The 21,584-nt window shown below is 48.6% G+C and overlaps 1 protein-coding gene and 1 long non-coding RNA gene across 3 annotated transcripts; one reads left to right on the top strand and one right to left on the bottom strand.

The window, feature by feature from the left end:
- Nucleotides 1–716: 716 nt before the first annotated feature.
- Nucleotides 717–12,029, bottom strand: LOC147981013 (uncharacterized). The gene is made up of 3 exons (XR_015598783.1): nucleotides 11,648–12,029; nucleotides 10,349–10,423; nucleotides 717–1,056 (listed from the first exon to the last, which is right to left on the bottom strand). It is a non-coding gene; the product is annotated as an uncharacterized LOC147981013 (long non-coding RNA).
- A 3,831-nt stretch (nucleotides 12,030–15,860) lies between these two features.
- ABI3 (AP2/B3-like transcriptional factor family protein) lies at nucleotides 15,861–20,161 on the top strand. Of its 2 annotated transcripts, none has more exons than XM_048709703.2 (6): nucleotides 15,861–17,489; nucleotides 17,704–17,820; nucleotides 18,148–18,245; nucleotides 18,794–18,840; nucleotides 18,942–19,018; nucleotides 19,679–20,161. In XM_048709703.2, the coding sequence occupies exons 1-6, from the start codon at nucleotides 15,969–15,971 to the stop codon at nucleotides 19,868–19,870; spliced, it is 2,052 nt and encodes a 683-aa protein (XP_048565660.1). In that variant the 5' UTR covers nucleotides 15,861–15,968; the 3' UTR covers nucleotides 19,871–20,161. The 2 variants fall into 2 exon arrangements, with proteins under 2 accessions (XP_048565660.1, XP_048565659.1); XM_048709702.2 differs by having other exon boundaries at nucleotides 18,145–18,245.
- Nucleotides 20,162–21,584: the final 1,423 nt, after the last annotated feature.

Genomic DNA, 21,584 nt, shown 5'->3' with positions numbered 1-21,584 from the left:
TCGCTTTCATGAGAGAATGTTTGAAATGTGGCTCTTGAGTGAATTGGTTGAATAAGTATGTACCTAAAAAGATGTCAGCTAATTTTTTGTACAACTCGGAAGCTCCGACAGAAATGCAAAGAGGCAACTTTCATATAGCTCATAGGTTTGGACTAGGTTTCATCTGGAGGCTCCTATCAGCACTGGCACAACTACACACACCTCTACACGTCGTTCAAAATTTTCGATTGTGGTGTGCTCGGAGACTCTGACCAGTATTTCGGTGGCTCCAAATGGAGTTGTGGTGGAGGTTTCAAATGTCCGTATCTCTGAATGGTATATGACGCTCCAAATGGATGTTATTGGTGGCTTCAAACAATGTAAAGAGAGATAGCAGGGAAATGATTGAGGTGTTAGAATGATTTTTGGAGTTTGATCTTTAAGCACTCAACAAGAAATCTCAACGCCACACATCCTTGACCCCCTTTTTTTCATAGTATCGTCATACATATGGATGCGGTGTGATCTTGGATCACTAAAAGCTATAGAACTCATCCATAAGCTTGCCAATACTTGATCTTGAAGAAGTGGGGGTCAAGAACCATCTTCCTAGTTGCATCTTCTAGGGAATTGTTTTCAAATATACTTGAACCAATGTTATGTGACGCCCCCGATTCAATCGTACACTAATCATACAGGCAAATATGTACGATCAAGATCAGGGACTCACGGGAAGATATCACAACACAACTCTACAAATAAAATAAGTCATACAAGCATCATATTACAAGCCAGGGGCCTCGAGGGCTCGAATACAAGAGCTCAATCATAGACGAGTCAGCGGAAGCAACAATATCTGAGTACAGACATAAGTGAAACAAGTCCGCCTTAAGAAGGCTAGCACAAACTGGGATACAGATCGAAAGAGGCGCAGGCCTCCTGCCCGGGATCCTCCTAAACTACTCCTGGTCGCCGTCAACGGGCTGCACGTAGTAGTAGGCACCTCCCGAGTAGTAGTAGTCGTCATCGACGGTGGCGTCTGGCTCCTGGGCTGCAACGTCTAGTCGCAGCAATCGGCTATAGGAAAGGGGAAAAGGGGAAGCAAAGCAACCGTGAGTACTCATCCAAAGTACTCGCAAGCAAGGAGCTACACTACATATGTATGCATTGGTATCAAATGGAATAAGGGTATCATATGTGGACTGAACTGCAGAATGCCGGAATAAGAGGGGGATAGCTAGTCCTATCGAAGACTACGCTTCTGGTAACCTCCATCTTGCAGCAGGAGAAGAGAGTAGATGGTAAGTTCACCAAGTAGCATCGTGTAGCATAATCCTAACCGATGATCCTCCCCTCGTCGCCCTGTGAGAGAGCGATCACCGGTTGTATCTGGCACTTGGAAGGGTGTGTTTTATTAAGTATCTGGTTCTAGTTGTCATAAGGTCAAGGTACAACTCCAAGTCGTCCTGTTACCGAAGATCACGGCTATTCGAATAGATTAACTTCCCTACAGGGTTGCACCACATAACCCAACACGCTCGATCCCATTTGGCTAGACACACTTTCCTGGGTCATGCCCGGCCTCGGAAGATCAACACGTCGCAGCCCTACCTAGGCACAACAGAGAGGTCAGCACGCCGGTCTAAATCCTATGGCGCAGGGGTCTGGGCCCATCGCCCATTGCACACCTGCACGTTGCGTACGCGGCCGGTGAGCAGACCTAGCAACCTCCATTACAAAGGAAGTTGCGTTATGCGGTCCAACCCGGCGCGCGCCGCTCAGTCGCTAACGTCACGAAGGCTTCGGCTGATACCACGACGTCGAGTGCCCATAACTGTCTCCGTGTAGATGGTTAGTGCGTATAGGCCAGTAGCCAGACTCAGATCAAATACCAAGATCTTGTTAAGTGTGTTATTCTGAAATAACCACGGACGCCGACCAGGGCCAGGCCCACCTCTCTCCTAGGTGGTCTCAACCTGCCCTGTCGCTCCGCTACAAAGTAACAGTTGGGGGCCTTCGGGAACTCAGGCCCACCTCTATCGGGATGGAGCCACCTGCCCCCAACATCGGAATCACTCGCGGGTACTCCTATGAGCCGACCCGACTTTAATCACCACAAGTATCATATATTATGTATAAGTATATACCCGTGACCACCTCCCAAGTGCTCACGGCCCGATAGTATAGCATGGCAGACAGACAAGAATGTAGGGCCACTGATGGTAAACTAGCATCCTATACTAAACACTTAGGATTGCAGGTAAGGTATCAACAGCTGGAGCAACAATGACAGGCTATGCATCGGAATAGGATTAACAGAAAGCAGTAACTTGCTACACTACTCTAATGCAAGCAGTAGAGAGAAGAGTAGGCGATATCTGGTGATCAAAGGGGGGGGCTTGCCTGGTTGATCTGGCAAGAGAGAGTGGTCGTCAACACCGTAGTCGTACTGGGTAGCAGCGGCGACGGTCTCGGTGTCTAGCGAGAGAAGAGGGGGGAGAAACAACAAATATGATGCAAACAAATGCATGACGCCGCATGACATGGCAAGTAGCGGTGCTAGGGGTGCCCTAACGCGGTATGAGGTGATACAGGTGGAGCGGGGGAAACATCCGGGAAAGTATTCCCGGTGTTTTGCGTTTTCGGACAGATGAACCGAAGGGGGAAAGTTGCGTGTTTGCTATGCCAGGGATGCATGGCGGACGAACGGGCTGCGTATCCGGGTTCGTCTCGTCGTTCTGAGCAACTTTCATGTACAAAGTTTTCCCATCCGAGCTACGGTTTAAAAGATATGATTTTCTAAAGATTTTATTAATTTCTGGAATTTAATTAATTATTTAAATTAATTCAAAATTGTATTTATGACATCAGCATGATGTCATGCTGACGTCAGCAGTCAACAGGGTTGACTGGTCAACCTGACCAGTGGGTCCCACTGGTCAGTGACACATTTTAATTAAATATTATAATTAACCTAATTAGTATAATTAGGGGTGGGCCCCACTGTCATACTCTGTTAGATAATTAACAGTAGTTAATTAGCCTAATTAGCCATTAGATTAATTAATCCTAATTAGTTAATTTTAATCAGAATTAATTAAGGTAATTAATTAGTTAATTAATTTAATTATTAATTATTTATTTATTATATATATTATTTTTAATTCCTTTTTTTTCAAAACGTTCTGTGGGCGGGGCCCATATGTGAGGCCATAGCGGACCCGGGCAAATGGACAGCGGTGCGGGCGAACGAGCGATGGATGCGGGCGCATGGGCGCCCGTTACGGTGCTCGCCTAGGGGCGCGCGGGGCGTGGTGAAGCTGGCTGCGACCAGCGGGCGCGGCAATCCGGCATCAGGCGAGGGCGACGCCGGCACGTCCTAGCGTGGCAGAGCCGAGGCAAGAGGCGGCGTGACTGCGTGGCACGGCGCGACGGAGTGGAAGCGGCACGGTTCAGGCGGCAGGGGAGAATGCGCGCGCCGGGGCGCCGTTCCAGGCGCGGCGCGGGGAGGAGGCCGCGGCCGTGTGCGCATGCGCGGGGGGGAGGAGAGGACGGGGCCGGTCGGCGCGGTGGGACGCAGCATCTGCAGCAGTAGGTGCAGCGACGAGCGGGGAAGGTCAACGCGGGCGGCGCGAGCGGGCGACATCGGCAGGCCGCGGGCGAACGAGCGGGGCTCGCGTCTTGCGGTCGACGGCAAGCTAAACGGGGGAATGGCAAGGGGGAAGGCCCGGGGGCTGTAGGGGTCTGGGCAGTGGGGCGCGGGGAGGATGCCGGGGACGACGTCGGCGTGGAGGAGGCAGGCCGGCGATGGAGCGCTCCGGGCGGCGGCGGCCAACGGTGACAGGCGATGCGAATAGGCGTCGGGGGCGAGGTGAGGCGATGGCGATGAGGTGGCGGGGAGCGGCGTCGAGGCTCGGGGCGCCGCGGGGTCGAGCCCCCGATTTAGCTCGGGTCGAGGGGGCGGGCGCCTGTGCGGCAGGTGACGGAGAGGCGGGCGTTTGGCGTCGGGGCGCCGGAGAGGGTGCGGTGTCGGGGCGAGCGGCGGGGTCAGGACGTGGCCCGATCCAGATCCAAAAATCGGGGGGGAGGAGAGGAGAGGAGCGTGGGTGCGTGCGGGGAAGTGGGGGGTCTGGTGGTTAGGGTTTGGGTGTGTGGGGTGGCCTAATAGGCCAGGGGGCAACATGGGATGGGCCGGTTGGGCCGTGTGGGATGGGCCGAGGCCCATGGGGAGCTGGGGGTCTTCTGATTTCCTTTTCTTTTTGTTAGTTTTGTTTTTCTTTTCTTATTTTTCTTTTATTCTGTTTTATCTCTGTTTCCTATTGTTTTAGTTTTTGTAAAATATATACTAGGCATCTAATCTAGTATTTCAATTTAGTCCACTGTCACAAAAAGTCTAGTCCCTAAATAATTTAGTCTGATATTTTATTAATTAGTGAAGGCATTGAAATAATTAGGTTTGCTACTATTTAAATCATTTTAGTGCAGTTAAGCATTTCATAAAAGTTTGGTTTCACCACCACAATCACCTATGCATTTTCTGGCACGACACGAACATTTTAGTTTCATTGTTTTAAAACTTTTGTTGTTTGCCTGATTTTTAATTTGGATTCGAATGGTTTCAATCTAACGTGAGATCAGCAATGGTAATTGAGGTGACATGGCGTCATTAGTAGAGGTTCACTGTAGCTTAAGTATCCGGACGTCACAATTCTCCTCCACTACAAGAAATCTCATCCCGAGATTTAAGAGGGGTCTAAGGGGGAAAGGTTTGGTTACGAAATTCTAACGAATCTTCTCGGTCTTGGTTGCTCCTCTCGAAGTGGTCGATCCATTATATTGATGTCTTCATTTTTCTGCTTCAGGTCATCAAGATGAAGTCGACATCCTTTCTTTGGGGGTTCCATCGTACTTACGAAAGAATAAGGGGGTTATTTCGGGAGAACGAACCTCTACAAGGATGACTATCTGGTCGATAACATCGGGGAAGGTGGTAGAAAGTAACTCTCGAATTGAAACTTAAGAAAATATCGAGAGCAAAGTAATGAGGTTTCATGGGAAGTTTCGAGCGAGCAGGCAACCGTTCGATGCCTGAAACAGGGCGTGAAAGGGGCTCAAAGCAATCAGGAATAAGTATTGCGTCCGGTAACATATTTGATGATCCCTCGGAAGGTGGCTCGTGAATTACATACGAGGCCACACGCGAGGAACAACCTTGGGAACAGGGGGTGCAGGAGAATCAGGTTCGATCCTGTGGAACTGTGGGTTATGGGCCCACCATGTGGTCCAAAAGTAGGAAGGACGCTGACATGTTGCATGGTCATGGTAGCAAGGCATGGCAGAGGATAGCATGTCAGTTATGTTGGCAACAACGATGGTACCAAGGGCGAGGGACGAAGAGAACCATTTTCCTGCTCGTTGAACGAGGCGGACCAATAGGCAAAGTTCTCGTCCATCGGGGGTTACCAGGATGTCGTTAGCAATAGTAACAGGGTCACACTAACAGAGTTGTAAACCGAGGTGTTTACCTAAGCAGGAGAGTATTACTGCTTAGATCATATAGATCACAAGAAACGTTAACCCAACAAATGGAAAGAAAAATATGATTATCAGATTAAACAGAACAATGGAAAGGAAAATGTGTTTAAACACATATTTCAAAGGTATAACCTTCGGAAGGACGAGAAGAGCATGATATCCATGACATGATATAATGTAGTAAACTCTTTAGGTAGGGGAGAGAATTTTCATGATATTACCCATACAGCGGTGTTTGGATAATCGAGCAGGAAACATTTAGCATTGGGCTTCAAACGTTTTTGTTGAAAATCGGAGTACCATAGACATGCTTCGAGATAGCATTGACATGGCCGTCAAGCAAAGATTACACTTCAGATACACGAAGGAATCATCAGGAACAACTTGTAGAATAAGCCTTACAATTTCCTCATGGAAGAATGGATAATCTTGCTAAAAGGAAGAACTATAACAATAGGCCCTCCAGCCAGGTGTGCTAGGCATGACATCACCTTACCGGGTCATATAAAGACCAACGTTATAACTCTTGGAAAATGAGTCCTAACCATCATATCTGACCGGGATCCATATCTGATTGGTGTCAGGATACTTCAAACTCAGGATGCCTGAGAAGAAAAGGTGCAACACGATTTGACGAGATGACATTGTGAGATTCTCAGAAATGATCTATGGAAGTGAGCTCTGAAACAAGAGTTCTTCAGTAAACTAAGGAGATGATGAGGAGGTGGCTGATAGGCTCAGCAACAAATCATCGAGATTTCCAAAGGATTGATTTCCACAATTATGTGAACAAGGAAATATCATTTGTCGGATCAAATGATATAATGATGTATGCTCGAGGGAAACATACACAACTGAACAATGATAGAAGGGTGCACCTAGGAATCTGGACTAGGTAGCACGATCAATGTTTGAATGATGATTCAATAAGCAATAGACTTAGAATGAAACTGTAGACCAATAACTTCAAAGCAATAGGGTTGCTAGAAGTTTAGAATTTACACATCACAGACCATTTGCCGGTATTCCGGTTAGAAACAACACGGAGACCAAGAAATGAACGCAAAAGGCGAGAAATATTACTATATCAAGAATTCTCAAGAGGTGGTAAAATTACCACGACATTCTTGACATAAAAGGTGGTAATATTCCAAGGTGAAGAAGAACAAATGCTGGATAGCAAGGATCTCAAGGTATAACACAAAACACGAATAAGTTTGTGTTGAACGGAAGGCAATAAAGTGGTCGATGATAACACAAACCATTGAGGGGCGAGGATGGTATTTCTCATCAAGAATTCGATATATAACTTGGAAGAGCTTAGGATGTTGATGATGACCACGACACATTTGTCGAGAGATTTCATGAAGATGTAATCGGTTGGCGATGACATCAAGTCAAATGATGATGCAGCGAAAGTCAAATGATACTTGAAGAAGAACTCATAAGAAGTTATGCAGTTTCGTGATAATCTCGAGATACCAAAGGGGGTAATACTCGTTGACAGATCAAAGTAGAGGTTGGACTGGGGTATTGCTGTACAGAAGACAAGCGCTTAAACTTGCACGCGAAATGGTATTTAAAGGAGAACATGGTCGGAACCACGATTGCAAAAGGCCAGATCCCAAATATAAGATGAACTTATACCAAAGGAATAATTTAATTTAAGAGAAGCTTTAACGATAAGATCTACATCGTGTCCATGGGCATGAACACAAAGTTCAAGGTCGACTCCAACTTCTCCAATGCATAACCTTTCATTCACTTCTCACTTTTGAAGAAGTTGTAGTGTTGAAATTTCATCTGGCAAAATACCAGAAGTGTATGACTCGTGAAAACTTTCGAGTTCACACAGTTTAGAGAAGGCATATGTTCAACCCATAGGGGCTTCTTAGAAACATATACCACAAGTTTCAAGGGTAAATATCACAAGCTCGAAAGTAGAGCAAGGTTGAGAAAGTACATGATACAATTTACCAAAGGCATTATGTATCTGAGGGAAGGCTCACAAGGTTATTGAATATGAAGGACGATGCCGGATAAAATCCATTAAAGGATCTGCCGGTCCATAACAGAGCTGACGTGAGCATCGGCACACAACCAAAGGAAGTAACAATGCAAAGGCATTGGATTATGGAAACAACTGACTAATCCAGAGCTCAAATGCAAAGGAATTATGATTTTCAAATCAAGGGATCAGAAGCGATGTTCTGATTAGGGATGGATAAGTTGAATAGCCTTAGGGGTACAATCGACGACAATTGGATCTGTTGAGAACCAGCTCATGTTTAAAATGACGTCTGAGCCGGAAAGATAATTTAAAAGGATCAACTGATGATTGCGTGCATTCGCACTCATGTTGAATCAAAGGGATCAAAATGACGGTGCGTAAGGATACTAACGAATATTGCCAGACATATGGAAAGCATCCATCATGCAAGCAGACAAGTATTGCAGAGCAATAAGCTACTAAGGATTTTTGGAGGATCGAATAGTATTTCGATGACCATTGTGAAACACATGAACAACTGGGGGATGATCGGATACTCGATAAGTGCGAGAATTATCCGTAGGGGTATTCAGGTGACAAAGAACAACAAGGCAGTAAGCCCAAAGGATTATCGAAACAACGACGAGTACTACGGGGTATCTTGTAATAACAAGACCAACCGGGAATAAAAGTAAGAACGACAGGTGTAAGTATTTATCCATAGGGATTTTTCGGTAGTAGGGAATTGCAAAAGCAACAGGCACAAGGTCTCGAGAAAATATCGGAGAGTATTGTCAGAATCTTCTGTTAAAGCAGTCGACCATCCATAATGAAAGGGTTCTCCGGCAGGAAGTGGTAACGAGAACCTAGAGTTAGATTTTAGCAAAATCATTTAACCCGAATAGAAGAGAGATCAAAGTCCCAGGGTAAGGATCGAGGAGTAAAAGATCCTAATACCACCCAGATGGCAACGTGGGCCCGTAAGGCACACAACCATGTTAGTAAAAGTTTTTTTTGTAATGTCTAGACTCAACTTCGGCCAAGGAGTGTGGAAGGGGGATTCCTACAGGCAGTCGGCTCTGATACCAACTTGTGACGCCCCCGATTCAATCGTACACTAATCATACACGCAAATGTGTACGATCAAGATCAGGGACTCACGGGAAGATATCACAACACAACTCTACAAATAAAATAAGTCATATAAGCATCATATTACAAGCCAGGGGCCTCGAGGGCTCGAATACAAGAGCTCAATCATAGACGAGTCAGCGGAAGCAACAATATCTGAGTACAGACATAAGTTAAACAAGTCCTCCTTAAGAAGGCTAGCACAAGCTGGGATATAGATCGAAAGAGGCGCAGGCCTCCTACCTGGGATCCTCCTAACTACTCCTGGTCGCCGTCAACGGGCTGCACGTAGTAGTAGGCACCTCCCGAGTAGTAGTAGTAGTCATCATCGACGGTGGCGTCTGGCTCCTGGGCTCCAACGTTTGGTCGTAGCGAACGGGTATAGGAAAGGGGAAAAGGGGAAGCAAAGCAACCGTGAGTACTCATCCAAAGTACTCGCAAGCAAGGAGCTACACTACATATGTATGCATTGGTATCAAATGGAATAAGGGTATCATATGTGGACTGAACTGCAGAATGCCGGAATAAGAGGGGGATAGCTAGTCCTATCGAAGACTACGCTTCTGGTAACCTCCATCTTGCAGCAGGAGAAGAGAGTAGATGGTAAGTTCACCAAGTAGCATCGTGTAGCATAATCCTAACCGATGATCCTCCCCTCGTCGCCCTGTGAGAGAGCGATCACCGGTTGTATCTGGCACTTGGAAGGGTGTGTTTTATTAAGTATCTGGTTCTAGTTGTCATAAGGTCAAGGTACAACTCCAAGTCGTCCTGTTACCGAAGATCACGGCTATTCGAATAGATTAACTTCCCTACAGGGTTGCACCACATAACCCAACACGCTCGATCCCATTTGGCTAGACACACTTTCCTGGGTCATGCCCGGCCTCGGAAGATCAACACGTCGCAGCCCTACCTAGGCACAACAGAGAGGTCAGCACGCCGGTCTAAATCCTATGGCGCAGGGGTCTGGGCCCATCGCCCATTGCACACCTGCACGTTGCGTACGCGGCCGGTGAGCAGACCTAGCAACCTCCATTACAAAGGAAGTTGCGTTATGCGGTCCAACCCGGCGCGCGCCGCTCAGTCGCTAACGTCACGAAGGCTTCGGCTGATACCACGACGTCGAGTGCCCATAACTGTCTCCGTGTAGATGGTTAGTGCGTATAGGCCAGTAGCCAGACTTAGATCAAATACCAAGATCTTGTTAAGTGTGTTATTTTGAAATAACCACGGACGCCGACCAGGGCCAGGCCCACCTCTCTCCTAGGTGGTCTCAACCTGCCCTGTCGCTCCGCCACAAAGTAATAGTCGGGGGCCTTCGAGAACTCAGGCCCACCTCTACCGGGATGGAGCCACCTGCCCCTTCAGCCCCCAACATCAGAATCACTCGCGGGTACTCCTATGAGCCGACCCGACTTTAATCACCACAAGTATCATATATTATGTATAAGTATATACCCGTGACCACCTCCCAAGTGCTCACGGCCCGATAGTATAGCATGGCAGACAGACAAGAATGTAGGGCCACTGATGGTAAACTAGCATCCTATACTAAACACTTAGGATTGCAGGTAAGGTATCAACAGTTGGAGCAACAATGACAGGCTATGCATCGGAATAGGATTAACGGAAAGCAGTAACATGCTACACTACTCTAATGCAAGCAGTAGAGAGAAGAGTAGGCGATATCTGGTGATCAAAGGGGGGGCTTGCCTGGTTGCTCTGGCAAGAGAGAGTGGTCGTCAACACCGTAGTCGTACTGGGTAGCAGCGGCATCGGTCTCGGTGTCTAGCGAGAGAAGAGGGGGGAGAAACAATAAATATGATGCAAACAAATGCATGACGATGCATGACATGGCAAGTAGCGATGCTAGGGGTGCCCTAACGCGGTATGAGGTGATACCGGTGGAGGGGGGAAACATCCGGGAAAGTATTCCCGGTGTTTTGCGTTTTCGGATAGATGAACCGGAGGGGGAAAGTTACGTGTTTGCTATGCTAGGGATGCGTGGCGGACGAACGGGCTGCATACCCGGGTTTGTCTCGTCGTTCTGAGCAACTTTCATGTACAAAGCTTTCCCATCCGAGCTACGGTTTAAAAGATATGATTTTCTAAAGATTTTATTAATTTATGGAATTTAATTAATTATTTAAATTAATTCAAAATTGGATTTATGACATCATCATGATGTCATGCTGACATCAGCAGTCAACAGGGTTGACTGGTCAACCTGACCAGTGGGTCCCACTGATCAGTGACACATTTTAATTAAACATTATAATTAACCTAATTAGTATTAATTAGGGGTGGGCCCCACTGTCATACTCTGTTAGATAATTAACAGTAGTTAATTAGCCTAATTAGCCATTAGATTAATTAATCCTAATTAGTTAATTTTAATCAGAATTAATTAATTATTATATATTATTTTAATTCCTTTTTTTCAAAACGTTATGTGGGCGGGGCCCATATGTCATTGGGCCTAGAGGCCATAGCGGACACGGGCAAACGGGCAGCGGTGCGGGCAAACGAGCAATGGATATGGGCGCATGGGCGCCCGTTACGGTGCTCGCCCAGGGGCGCGCGGCGCGTGGGGAAGCTGGCTGCGACCAGCGGGCGCGACAATCTGGCATCAAGCGAGGGCGACGCCGGCGCGTCCTAGCGCGGCGGAGCCGAGGCAAGAGGCAGGGTGACTGGGTGGCCCGGCGCGACGGAGTGGAGGCGACACGGTTCAGGCGGCAGGGGAGAATGCGCGCGCCGGGGCGCCGTTCCAGGCGCGGCGCAGGGAGGAGGCCGCGGCCGTGTGCGCGTGCGTGGGGGAGGAGAGGATGAGGCCGGTCGGCGCGGTGGGACGCAGCATCTGCAGCAACAGGTGCAGCGACGAGCGGGGAAGGTCAACGCGGGCGACGCGAGCGGGCGACGCCGGCAGGCCGCGGGCGAACGAGCGGGGCCCACGTCGTGCAGTCGATGGCGAGCTGAACGGGGGAATGTGAGGGAGAAGGCCCGGGGCCTCACCGGAGGCTGTAGGGGTCCGGGCAGTGGGGCGCGGGGAGGATGCCGGGGACGACGTCGGCGTGGAGGAGGCAGGCCGGTGATGGAGCGCTCCGGGCGGCGGCGGCCAACAGCGACGGGCGGCGTGAACGGGCGTCGGGGGCGAGGTGAGGCGATGGCGATGAGGTGGCGGAGAGCGGCGTCGAGGCTTGGGACGCCGCGGGGTCGAGCCCCCGATTTAGCTCGGGTCGAGGGGGCGGGCGCCTGTGCGACAGGTGACGGAGAGGCGGGCGTTTGGCGTCGGGGCGCCGGAAAGGGTGCGGGGCAAGCGGCGGGGTCGGGACGTGGCCCGATCCAGATCCCAAATCAGGGGGGAGAGGAAAGGAGCGTGGGTGCGTGCGGGGAAGTGGGGGGTCTGGTGGTTAGGGTTCGGGTGTGTGGGGTGGCCTAATAGGCCAGGAGGCAGCATGGGGTGGGTCGGTTGGGCCGTGTGGGATGGCCCGAGACCCATGGGGAGCTGGGGTGGGGGGGGGTCTTCTCATTTCCTTTTCTTTTTGTTAGTTTTTTTTTCCTTTTTTATTTTTCTTTTATTTTGTTTTATCTCTGTTTCTTATTGTTTTAGTTTTTGTAAAATATATACTAGGCATCTAATCTAGTATTTCAATTTAGTCCACTGTCACAAAAAGTCTAGTTCCCAAATAATTTAGTTTGATATTTTATTAATTAGTAAAGGCATTGAAATAATTAGGTTTGCTACTATTTAAATCATTTTAGTGCAGTTAAGCATTTTATAAAAGTTTGGTTTCACCACCACAATCATCTATGCATTTTCTGGCACGACACGAACATTTTAGTTTCATTGTTTGAAAACTTTTGTTGTTTGCCTGATTTTTTAATTTGGATTTGAATCATTTTTAATCTAATGCAAGATCAGCAACGGTAATTGAGGTGACGTGGCGTCATTAGTAGAGGTTCACTGTAGCTTAAGTATCCGGGCGTCACATGTTAGTACCTTTAATCAAGTTGTCATATATCATTAAAACCTACTAGGTGGCAACAGATACACTATCAACGGGTTTAGCTTTTAGTTGATAAAAAACGGGTTTAGCTTGCATGAATAAACCTATGGAAAAAATGAACAAAAACTTTCGCTCATAAATGTGAAATAGTAGCTCGGTTGTATAACTTGTCTTCATGCACATCCTAACAATAAGTTGTCAGGAGATAAGGAAATTACAGGCCCTAGTATCTATCATTAACAATGTCATGCGATTGTTACTAAAAATATTTTGCTTCCATTTGTTTGTCATATGTTACACCAACATTTTTCTTATGATTTATTAAACACAAGAAATCATTTGTATTTTCATTTTTCATTGAAATATATAGCAAACACACCCCCCCCCCCAAACAGGCATGCATGATATCATCTAGTTATCAATTAAATCATGTGCACAAGCAAATAATAAAGTAATAAAAGGTTCATATAGTGTTGCAAAATCTCACTGACATGGTTGATTCACAAGCAATGAAAAAAAGCAAATACTATTTATCAATTTGAAACACGAGTGTGAATGTGTGATATAACATCTGACATCAACATATTGCACAACAAGGAAAACTTCACGTGGACTATTAGCACTCACGAGTTAGATATCAAATCGATCAATTGCCAAAAGATATATGTTTTCGTAATATATACATGCAATTTTTGCCAATGACTTTTCCGTGCTATCATCTGTAAAGTTTCACAATATATCTATGCAGTTATCGTCAATGACCATTTCCGTGCTATCATCTGTAAAGTCGGTAGAAATAAGGACTTACACTGCGCACTTACTGCTAATGAATGTGTTCTATATTACATCATGTAACGGACAATCAAGATAGAGATACACATCATTCTTCCTCCTTTTTAGAACCATAAACCATGGATGTGATGTAAATATGATATATGGTATGTAAAATATGATATAAGGTATGTGTAATATTTCCTTGTAGATTTTTTGTCAATGACCGTTTCCGTGTTATCATCCGTAAAGTTTCACAATATATCTATGCAGTTATCGTCAATGATCGTTACCGTGCTATCATTCGTAAAGTCGGTAGAAATAAGGACTTACACTGCACACTTACTGCTAATGAATGTGTTCTATATTACATCATGTAACGGACAATCAAGATAGAGATACACATCATTCTTCCTCCTTTTTAGAACCATAAACCATGGATGCGACGTAAATATGATATAGGTATGTAAAATATGTATAAGGTATGTGTAATATTTCCTTGTAGATTTTTTGTCAATGACTGTTTCCGTGCTATCATCCGTAAATTCAGTAAAGGTAAGGACTTACAATGCATACTTACTGCCAATGAATGTGTCTACGGTACATTATGTAACAGACAATCAAGATAGAGATGCACATCATTGTTCCTCCTCTTTAGAACCGTAAACCACGGGTAGGACATAAATATGATTTTTTTCAAAAAGACGCAAATATAATACTCCCTCTGTTTACTTTTATAAGACTTTGTAGACGTTTCAGACATTGTGCAAAACAGCTTAATTTCACTTGTCTGAAACGACTTATAAAAGTGAACGGGTGGGAATATAAGATATGTGTTACCCATGATCATCTACTTGGAGAGAAATGAGCAACCTAACATTTCAACATGGGAGATCTTAAATGTTGAAATGGCTGAGGGGTCACATCACGATATACCAAATTTCTTGAGGATATTTGTCGCTCCTAGGTCAATACATCGGTTACCTATCCTAAATGTCTATCATACATACGCATACAATCTTCTTGATCAATGCGGTCACTGCCACATTTCAAAACACACACGCAAAGGTCAATAATAAGATCCATATCATGTAGCTAAAACATCCGGGCACAGCTAATTCAGTGCCAATGTAAAATGTGATACACTAGATTGCCTACCTATAAAATATTTCACATAGCCACGCTATATATCTCATCATCATCATTGCATACTCCGTATGTCTATTCTCGCTGAAAACACATATATTCCCTTCGTTCTTAAATACTTCTAAGTGTCTTTTAAAGATTTCAATGTGAACTATATACGGATGTATATAGATGTAGTTTAGAGTATAGATTCACTCATTTTGCTTTATATATAATCCATATTACAATCTTTAAAAAGACTTATTATTTAAGAATGGAGGGAGTACAAGGCGACCGTCTCAAACTCAGAGAGGAAGAAAAAGAAATGAAACAGCTAGCGCAAAGCGCCAAAGCTGCAGCGACGCAATACTCTATCAGTTTCAGTAGTACTTCGTCACGGTGCCATTCATGTGATGGAAACAGATATACGTATATCAATTGCACTGCGCAAGCATTTCCAGAAAGAGTTGAGAAACGCCACGAAATATTGTTGACTATGGCCGCAACAACCTCCTACGAGTAGGACAAGGCAAACGCTCCATCCACACGCAACGCCCACACCAGGTACATGTATCTCCCGGCTGCCGTCGAGCTGGCCGCGGCATGGGCCCGTGGCTCCATACACGCCACCTCCACGACCAATCATTCGGCACCACGTCATCCCAACCACATGTGTCCCTCGTCCACGTCGGGCGCGCCCGTCCGTGTAGGCCTCGGCGCGTGCGCCGGGACGCGCTACCCCTAGTTCCGAGACAGCCCCTGGTGTCGCTTGGGAAGCGCGCGTCCGTCGGATCTGGGGGCTGGCTCCATCGGACGGCGCGAAAGGGACCCAGCGCGCAGCGCCCAGTCGGCGCTCCCGCGACACAGACATCCTACGAGGCGGAGCCGCTACGCGCACCCGGGCCCCGTCCACGGACGCATCGCGGATGGCCCCCACGGGCCACGGGGCGGTCAACATTATCACGCGCCGAAACAAAAGTCTCCCACCCGGGTAGAGAGGTCGTAACTGACATGTGGGCTCGCGTCACGCGGCCCCGCTGTCATCGAGCAGGACCATGCAGTGCGTCACCCCACTAGCGGTGGTCGAAGCCCTCTCGCTGAAGCTGGGTCCCGGGGCCGTGGTGGGGCCCACGGGCAGGGGGAGGGGCCGGGAGCGAGCGGGGGATGGAAAGGGCAGATGCCGGGGAGAGGCTGGCGTGGGCGGTGGAGCGCTTCCCACAGCCCTCCGCGGGCGCCACGTGGGGCGCGGAGCCGCACTCTCTCCCTTCCACCTCCTGCTTGCCCTGTTCATCTTCAGAGAGTAACTGCACCCACCCCCTACCCCCACCCCCAACCCCCGGCCGCACCTACACACAGGGCGACAAACGCTTTGGCCGCACACACACATCACATCTCCCTCTCGCCCTCTCGCTCTCGCTGCCTCCCTTTGCATGGACGCCTCCGCCGGCTCGTCGCCGCCGCGGCACTCGCAGGGGGACGCGCCGAGGCGCGGCGGGCCCCACCGCGGGAAGGGCCCCGCGGTGGAGATCCGGCAGGGAGAGGACGACTTCATGTTCGCGCACGATACCTTCCCGGCCCTCCCGGACTTCCCTTGCCTCTCCTCGCCGTCGAGCTCCACCTTCTCCTCCTCGTCGTCTTCCAACTCCTCCAGCGCCTTCACCCGCGCCGTGGGGGCAGGCGGGCGCGGGGGCGAGAGTGCGCGCGGCGAGCCGTCCGAGCCTGCCGCGGCCGGGGACGGGATGGACGACCTCTCCGACATCGACCACCTGCTCGACTTCGCATCCATCAACGAGGACGTCCCTTGGGACGACGAGCCGCTCTTCCCCGACGTCGGGATGATGCTGGAGGACGTCATCTCCGAGCAGCAGCAGTTGCAACCTCCGGCGGGCCACGGCACGGCCGCTGGTGGAGGAGAGGATGCCTTCATGGGTGGCGGCGGCACGGGGAGCGCGGCGGACGACCTGCCGCGCTTCTTCATGGAGTGGCTCAAGAACAACCGCGACTGCATCTCGGCCGAGGACCTCCGCAGCATCCGCCTCCGTCGATCCACCATCGAGGCCGCGGCCGCGCGCCTCGGTGGGGGGCGTCAGGGCACCATGCAGCTGCTCAAGCTCATCCTCACCTGGGTGCAGAACCACCACCTGCAGAAGAAGCGCCCCCGCGTCGGCGCCATGGATCAGGAGGCGCTGCCGGCAGGAGGCCAGCTCCCTAGCCCCGGCGCAAACCCCGGCTACGAATTCCCCGCGGAGACGGGTGCCGCCGCTGCCACATCTTGGATGCCCTACCAGGCCTTCTCGCCAACTGGATCCTACGGCGGCGAGGCGATCTACCCGTTCCAGCAGGGCTGCAGCACGAGCAGCGTGGGCGTGAGCAGCCAGCCGTTCTCCCCGCCGGCGGCGCCCGACATGCACGCCGGGGCCTGGCCGCTGCAGTACGCGGCGTTCGTCCCAGCTGGGGCCACATCCGCAGGCACTCAAACATACCCGATGCCGCCGCCGGGGGCCGTGCCGCAGCCGTTCGCGGCCCCCGGATTCGCCGGGCAGTTCCCGCAGCGGATGGAGCCGGCGGCGACCAGGGAGGCCCGGAAGAAGAGGATGGCGAGGCAGCGGCGCCTGTCGTGCCTGCAGCAGCAGCGGAGCCAGCAGCTGAATCTGAGCCAGATCCAAACCGGCGGCTTCCCTCAAGAGCCATCCCCCCGCGCGGCGCACTCGGCGCCGGTCACGCCGCCGTCGTCTGGCTGGGGAGGCCTCTGGACGCAACAGGCCGTCCAGAGCCAGCCCCATGGCCAGCTCATGGTCCAGGTCCCGAATCCGCTGTCGACGAAGTCCAATTCCTCAAGGCAGAAGCAGCAAAAACCCTCGCCGGACGCAGCAGCGAGGCCGCCCTCCGGCGGCGCCGCCACGCCGCAGCGCCCGGGGCAGGCGGCGGCTTCCGACAAGCAGCGGCAGCAGGTGCATGCATGCACGAACACCTCTTGCCATCCATCCATCGATCGCCATCCCGCATAGAATCACAAGCCATTGCTCCCCAAATAAGTGTGCGTACTTCGTAAGAGACGCACATCGCTGTCCAGCGATAGGATACCCTCCCCGCATGCGTGCGTGTGTTTACCTGCACGGTGAAATGCATCTCAAGTTCTCAACGAGGTTCTGTGCATGCGCGCAGGGTGCGAGGACGCCGGCGGCGGCGCCGGCGGCAGGAGACAAGAACCTGCGGTTCCTGCTGCAGAAGGTGCTCAAGCAGAGCGACGTCGGAACCCTCGGCCGCATCGTGCTCCCCAAAGTGAGGCAGTCACCTCCCTATCGCGGTCTTCTTCCTCCATCCACCCATGCACCACTTGCAATTTTCAGCTATATATATGCATGCATCCACTTGCAAATTTTAATTTCTCCTTGATTCCTCTTTGATTAGACAAGATCCATCTTTGGATTGCACCTGTATGACCTAGCTATGAATGGATCTTCCTTTCTTTCTGCAATCTTTGTGTTGATTTCTTCTTGATTTCTCGGATTGCAAGTGTATCTATCCATGGATGTTCCTGTCTTTCTGCTAGCTGATCGATCGGTTGCGACTAAAACGCGTCTCTTCTTCCATGGATGGTTTCAGAAGGAAGCGGAGACTCACCTGCCGGAGCTCAAGACGGGGGACGGCATCTCGATCCCCATTGAGGACATCGGCACATCTCAGGTGTGGAGCATGCGGTACCGGTAAGTAGTACTCCCATCGATCGATTTTGGGATAAAATTTAATAATAATATTAAACATGCATGCTTTCATTAGTTCACTTTTATCTTTTTTTAATTATCTGTAGGCCACATCTAGTAAATGACATGATCACTGCATCACTGTGTGGGACACGCACGTTCCTTTCCCAATTGGGCAAGTGGGTCATATGAATACATATGATGGGAATCCGGGAGCCAAATAGTAGCATGCATTCGTAGTGCGCCGGTCTCTCTATATATATACGTGAACGGGCATGCAGAAATTTTGTTTTCGCATCGTCTCTTGGTTCACTCCTTGTTAGCATCACTCTACACAGTAGATTATTCTGATACCATACTTCCTATTTTTCCATCTTCTTCTTCCTTCTTCTTCTTCTTCTTCTTCTTCTTCTTCTTCTTCTTCCAAAGTGTATCATATGTTGCTAGTTAGCTAGAGCTGTCAAAGTAAGGAGAAAAAAACTAGCTAGTTTGTATTCTGTATGATAACAAATTGCTGGTACAATGATCGATCTTGATTTTCATGCATGCAGATTTTGGCCCAACAACAAGAGCAGAATGTATCTTCTGGAGAACACTGGTGAGAGAAGAGAACCAAACCTGCCTGATACAATTTTGAAACCAAATATATAGCTAGCTTCCCTTGTGTTCACAAAACGTTTCTTGTGCTTGAACTTGTAGGTGACTTTGTTCGGTCGAATGAGCTGCAGGAGGGTGATTTCATCGTGCTTTACTCTGATGTCAAGTCGGGCAAATATGTAATGTTCATACCCTTCCCGTCAATTCATTTCCATGAAATGATCTGTTTACATCCATAGTATGCATGTTGCAAACTGACCAGTTGATCAGTAGCTGTCATTTTGATAGCGTTGGTATATGATTATCACAATATATACTCTTCCATCCCAAAATATAAGGCGGATTATTATGTACTATGAGGTCAACATTTTAAAATTTGATCTCTTGTATATATGTGCGTAAGTATATGGATATTGTGCATATATTAATAGTAATAACATCGCATTCATCTTGCAAAATATTACTCCCTCCGTCCCAAATTAAGTGACTCAACTTTGTAGAAGTTGAGTTACGAAGTTGTGTCACTTAACTCAACTTTGTTGAGTCACTTAATTTGGGACGGAGGGAGTACTAGTTTTATGTCATGCATTTTTTTAGAAAAGGAGTTTTATGTCATGCATATCTCAATATATATTCTTTATGCATGTTATGAGGTCAAAATCAAGCGTTGGAGACTGAAAAGTCAGATGTCTATGTCTTGTATTCTGTGAGGGATGGAGTATATATGACTGTTTGTCTTTGGATATCTAATTAAGTATAGCAGAACTATCTTTGTACTCGTGCGTTTGAATTAATTGTGTATACATCAGCTAATCTCAGCCTTTCTGTGTAAACACCAGCTGATACGCGGCGTGAAGGTGAGAGCGCAACAGGATCTAGCCAAGCACAAGAATGCCAGTCCAGAGAAAGGCGGGGCGTCCGACGTGAAGGCGGGCGGAGAAGACGGCGGCTGCAAGGAGAAGCCCCCCCACGGCGTCCGGCGATCTCGCCAGGAGGCCGCCTCCATGAACCAGATGGCGGTGAGCATCTGAAATGAGCAGGCTCGCCGTCCGATCCACCATTGAAGACTCAGTTAGCTAGCTCAAGTATACCCGTTGATGATGATCAAATCGATCTCTCGTTCTATGATCCGTGCTTCCGTGTACTGCTGTAGCCCTAGTTAGGGATGATGATACTAAAGTAGCTATCGGTCAGATGTGACGCTGAAGAATGCATGGTCCGTGCTGTTAAACCTGTATAAAGGCTGTAACCCTTCTGTACATGCATGAACATACCCTTATTCGTTGTGTGTTGTCCTCCTAACAAGCAAACTTTCCTAGTTAGTCATGCATTGCATAGTTTTTGAATGACACTGACTAGACCTAGAAATTAGGAGAGAAACAAGGAGTGTTATAGAGCAATTCTAGCAGAGCCGCCTTATTGGCCTCATAGCAATAATGAGCGGCATATGGACTATTTTGGCCTAAAAAGGGTAAGTACTTACTCTAGTCATATGGCCTCGAGAGTTGCCATTTTTGGAGGAAGCTCCATATATACCCACCAGACGCTCACTTGGAAGGAAAGTCTACCTTCCTTCCAGCCTTTCGAGCGGCCATCTACTTCGTGTGCCAATGGCGAACACGGCCAGACATGCATATCAGGAAGCATGCCAATTAATGGCAGCTATCATGTGCCTACTCCCCGCAATCTGCTATAATTTTTCGGCGTTCGCCGTATGCGGCTATAAAAAGACCGTCGCCATGGTTGAAAAGCTTACAACCTTCACTTCCTTCCAACACAGCTGCCCGTAGCGACTTTCTCCCTTTCTGTCGCCATGCGCTTCCCCTAAAGTCGGAATGGGTGCCCCTTCTTGAAGGACAGGGAGAAGTGGAGCAGGAGGCCGCACACATCGCTGAGGAGGAGGATCACATAGCTAGACGTGCGCAGGAGGATCCTGCCCTCGATGAGTGCCTAGATTGGAATATCACAAGACATTCCATTATTTGGGGTATGATCCCGTATGAGCAGGCGAGGTCTCGTCTACGCAGCTCATATATGGCCTCATGTACTCCGTGTTGCCTCCCTGCTAAGGAGGCATGGGATGCGTGCTATGCCGCCCACGCCTCGGTTGTCCGTCTCGGTCAAATCTTCAAGCATATCGACGTCGGGAAGGCATTGCGGCGGAGAGCGACTACATCATGTGGCTCAATTACAAGGAGAAATATGCGGACTTGGGGGTGAAGGAGTGCATCAGATGGCGCGTATTCGACAAGGACATGGTGACATTCACCTACTCGAATCACGCCATACTGGATCTTCCCTTGTTAAAAAAGCCATCTTGGATCTCGATGACGATGAACGGGGACGGAATTAAGGATGGCAATGGGTAGGGGTATGCGACGAGTAGAGTAATACCATACCCATACCCGTGTAGTCAATGGGTAAAAAATTCTACCCATACGCATTCCCATGGGTATGAAACTTTACCCGTACCCATAACAAATGGGTACTCATACTCATTGGATACCCAACGGGTAGATCAAATAGTACAGAAGTTATTCACAGTCTTACATTCATCTGTAATAGCACATTTGACAAAAGTACAATGACCTCAACTCAATAACAGATAGGTGAGTACATGACAATTATCTCAATTCAAAATGACAATTGATGACAACTTTAACATAGGTTCACAAGCTCACGATACAACTTTAATGTTGGTACACGTGTGAAGCATGGGTAAGGTTCATATGTAAGTATAAATTG

The sequence above is a fragment of the Triticum urartu genome, chromosome 3A, assembly GCF_056163025.1.
Source record: "Triticum urartu cultivar PI428250 chromosome 3A, HENAU_Tu73, whole genome shotgun sequence".
Lineage (NCBI taxonomy): Eukaryota > Viridiplantae > Streptophyta > Magnoliopsida > Poales > Poaceae > Triticum > Triticum urartu.
Note: the sequence above shows the minus strand (reverse complement) of the source record. Positions and strands in the feature narration are given on the sequence as shown.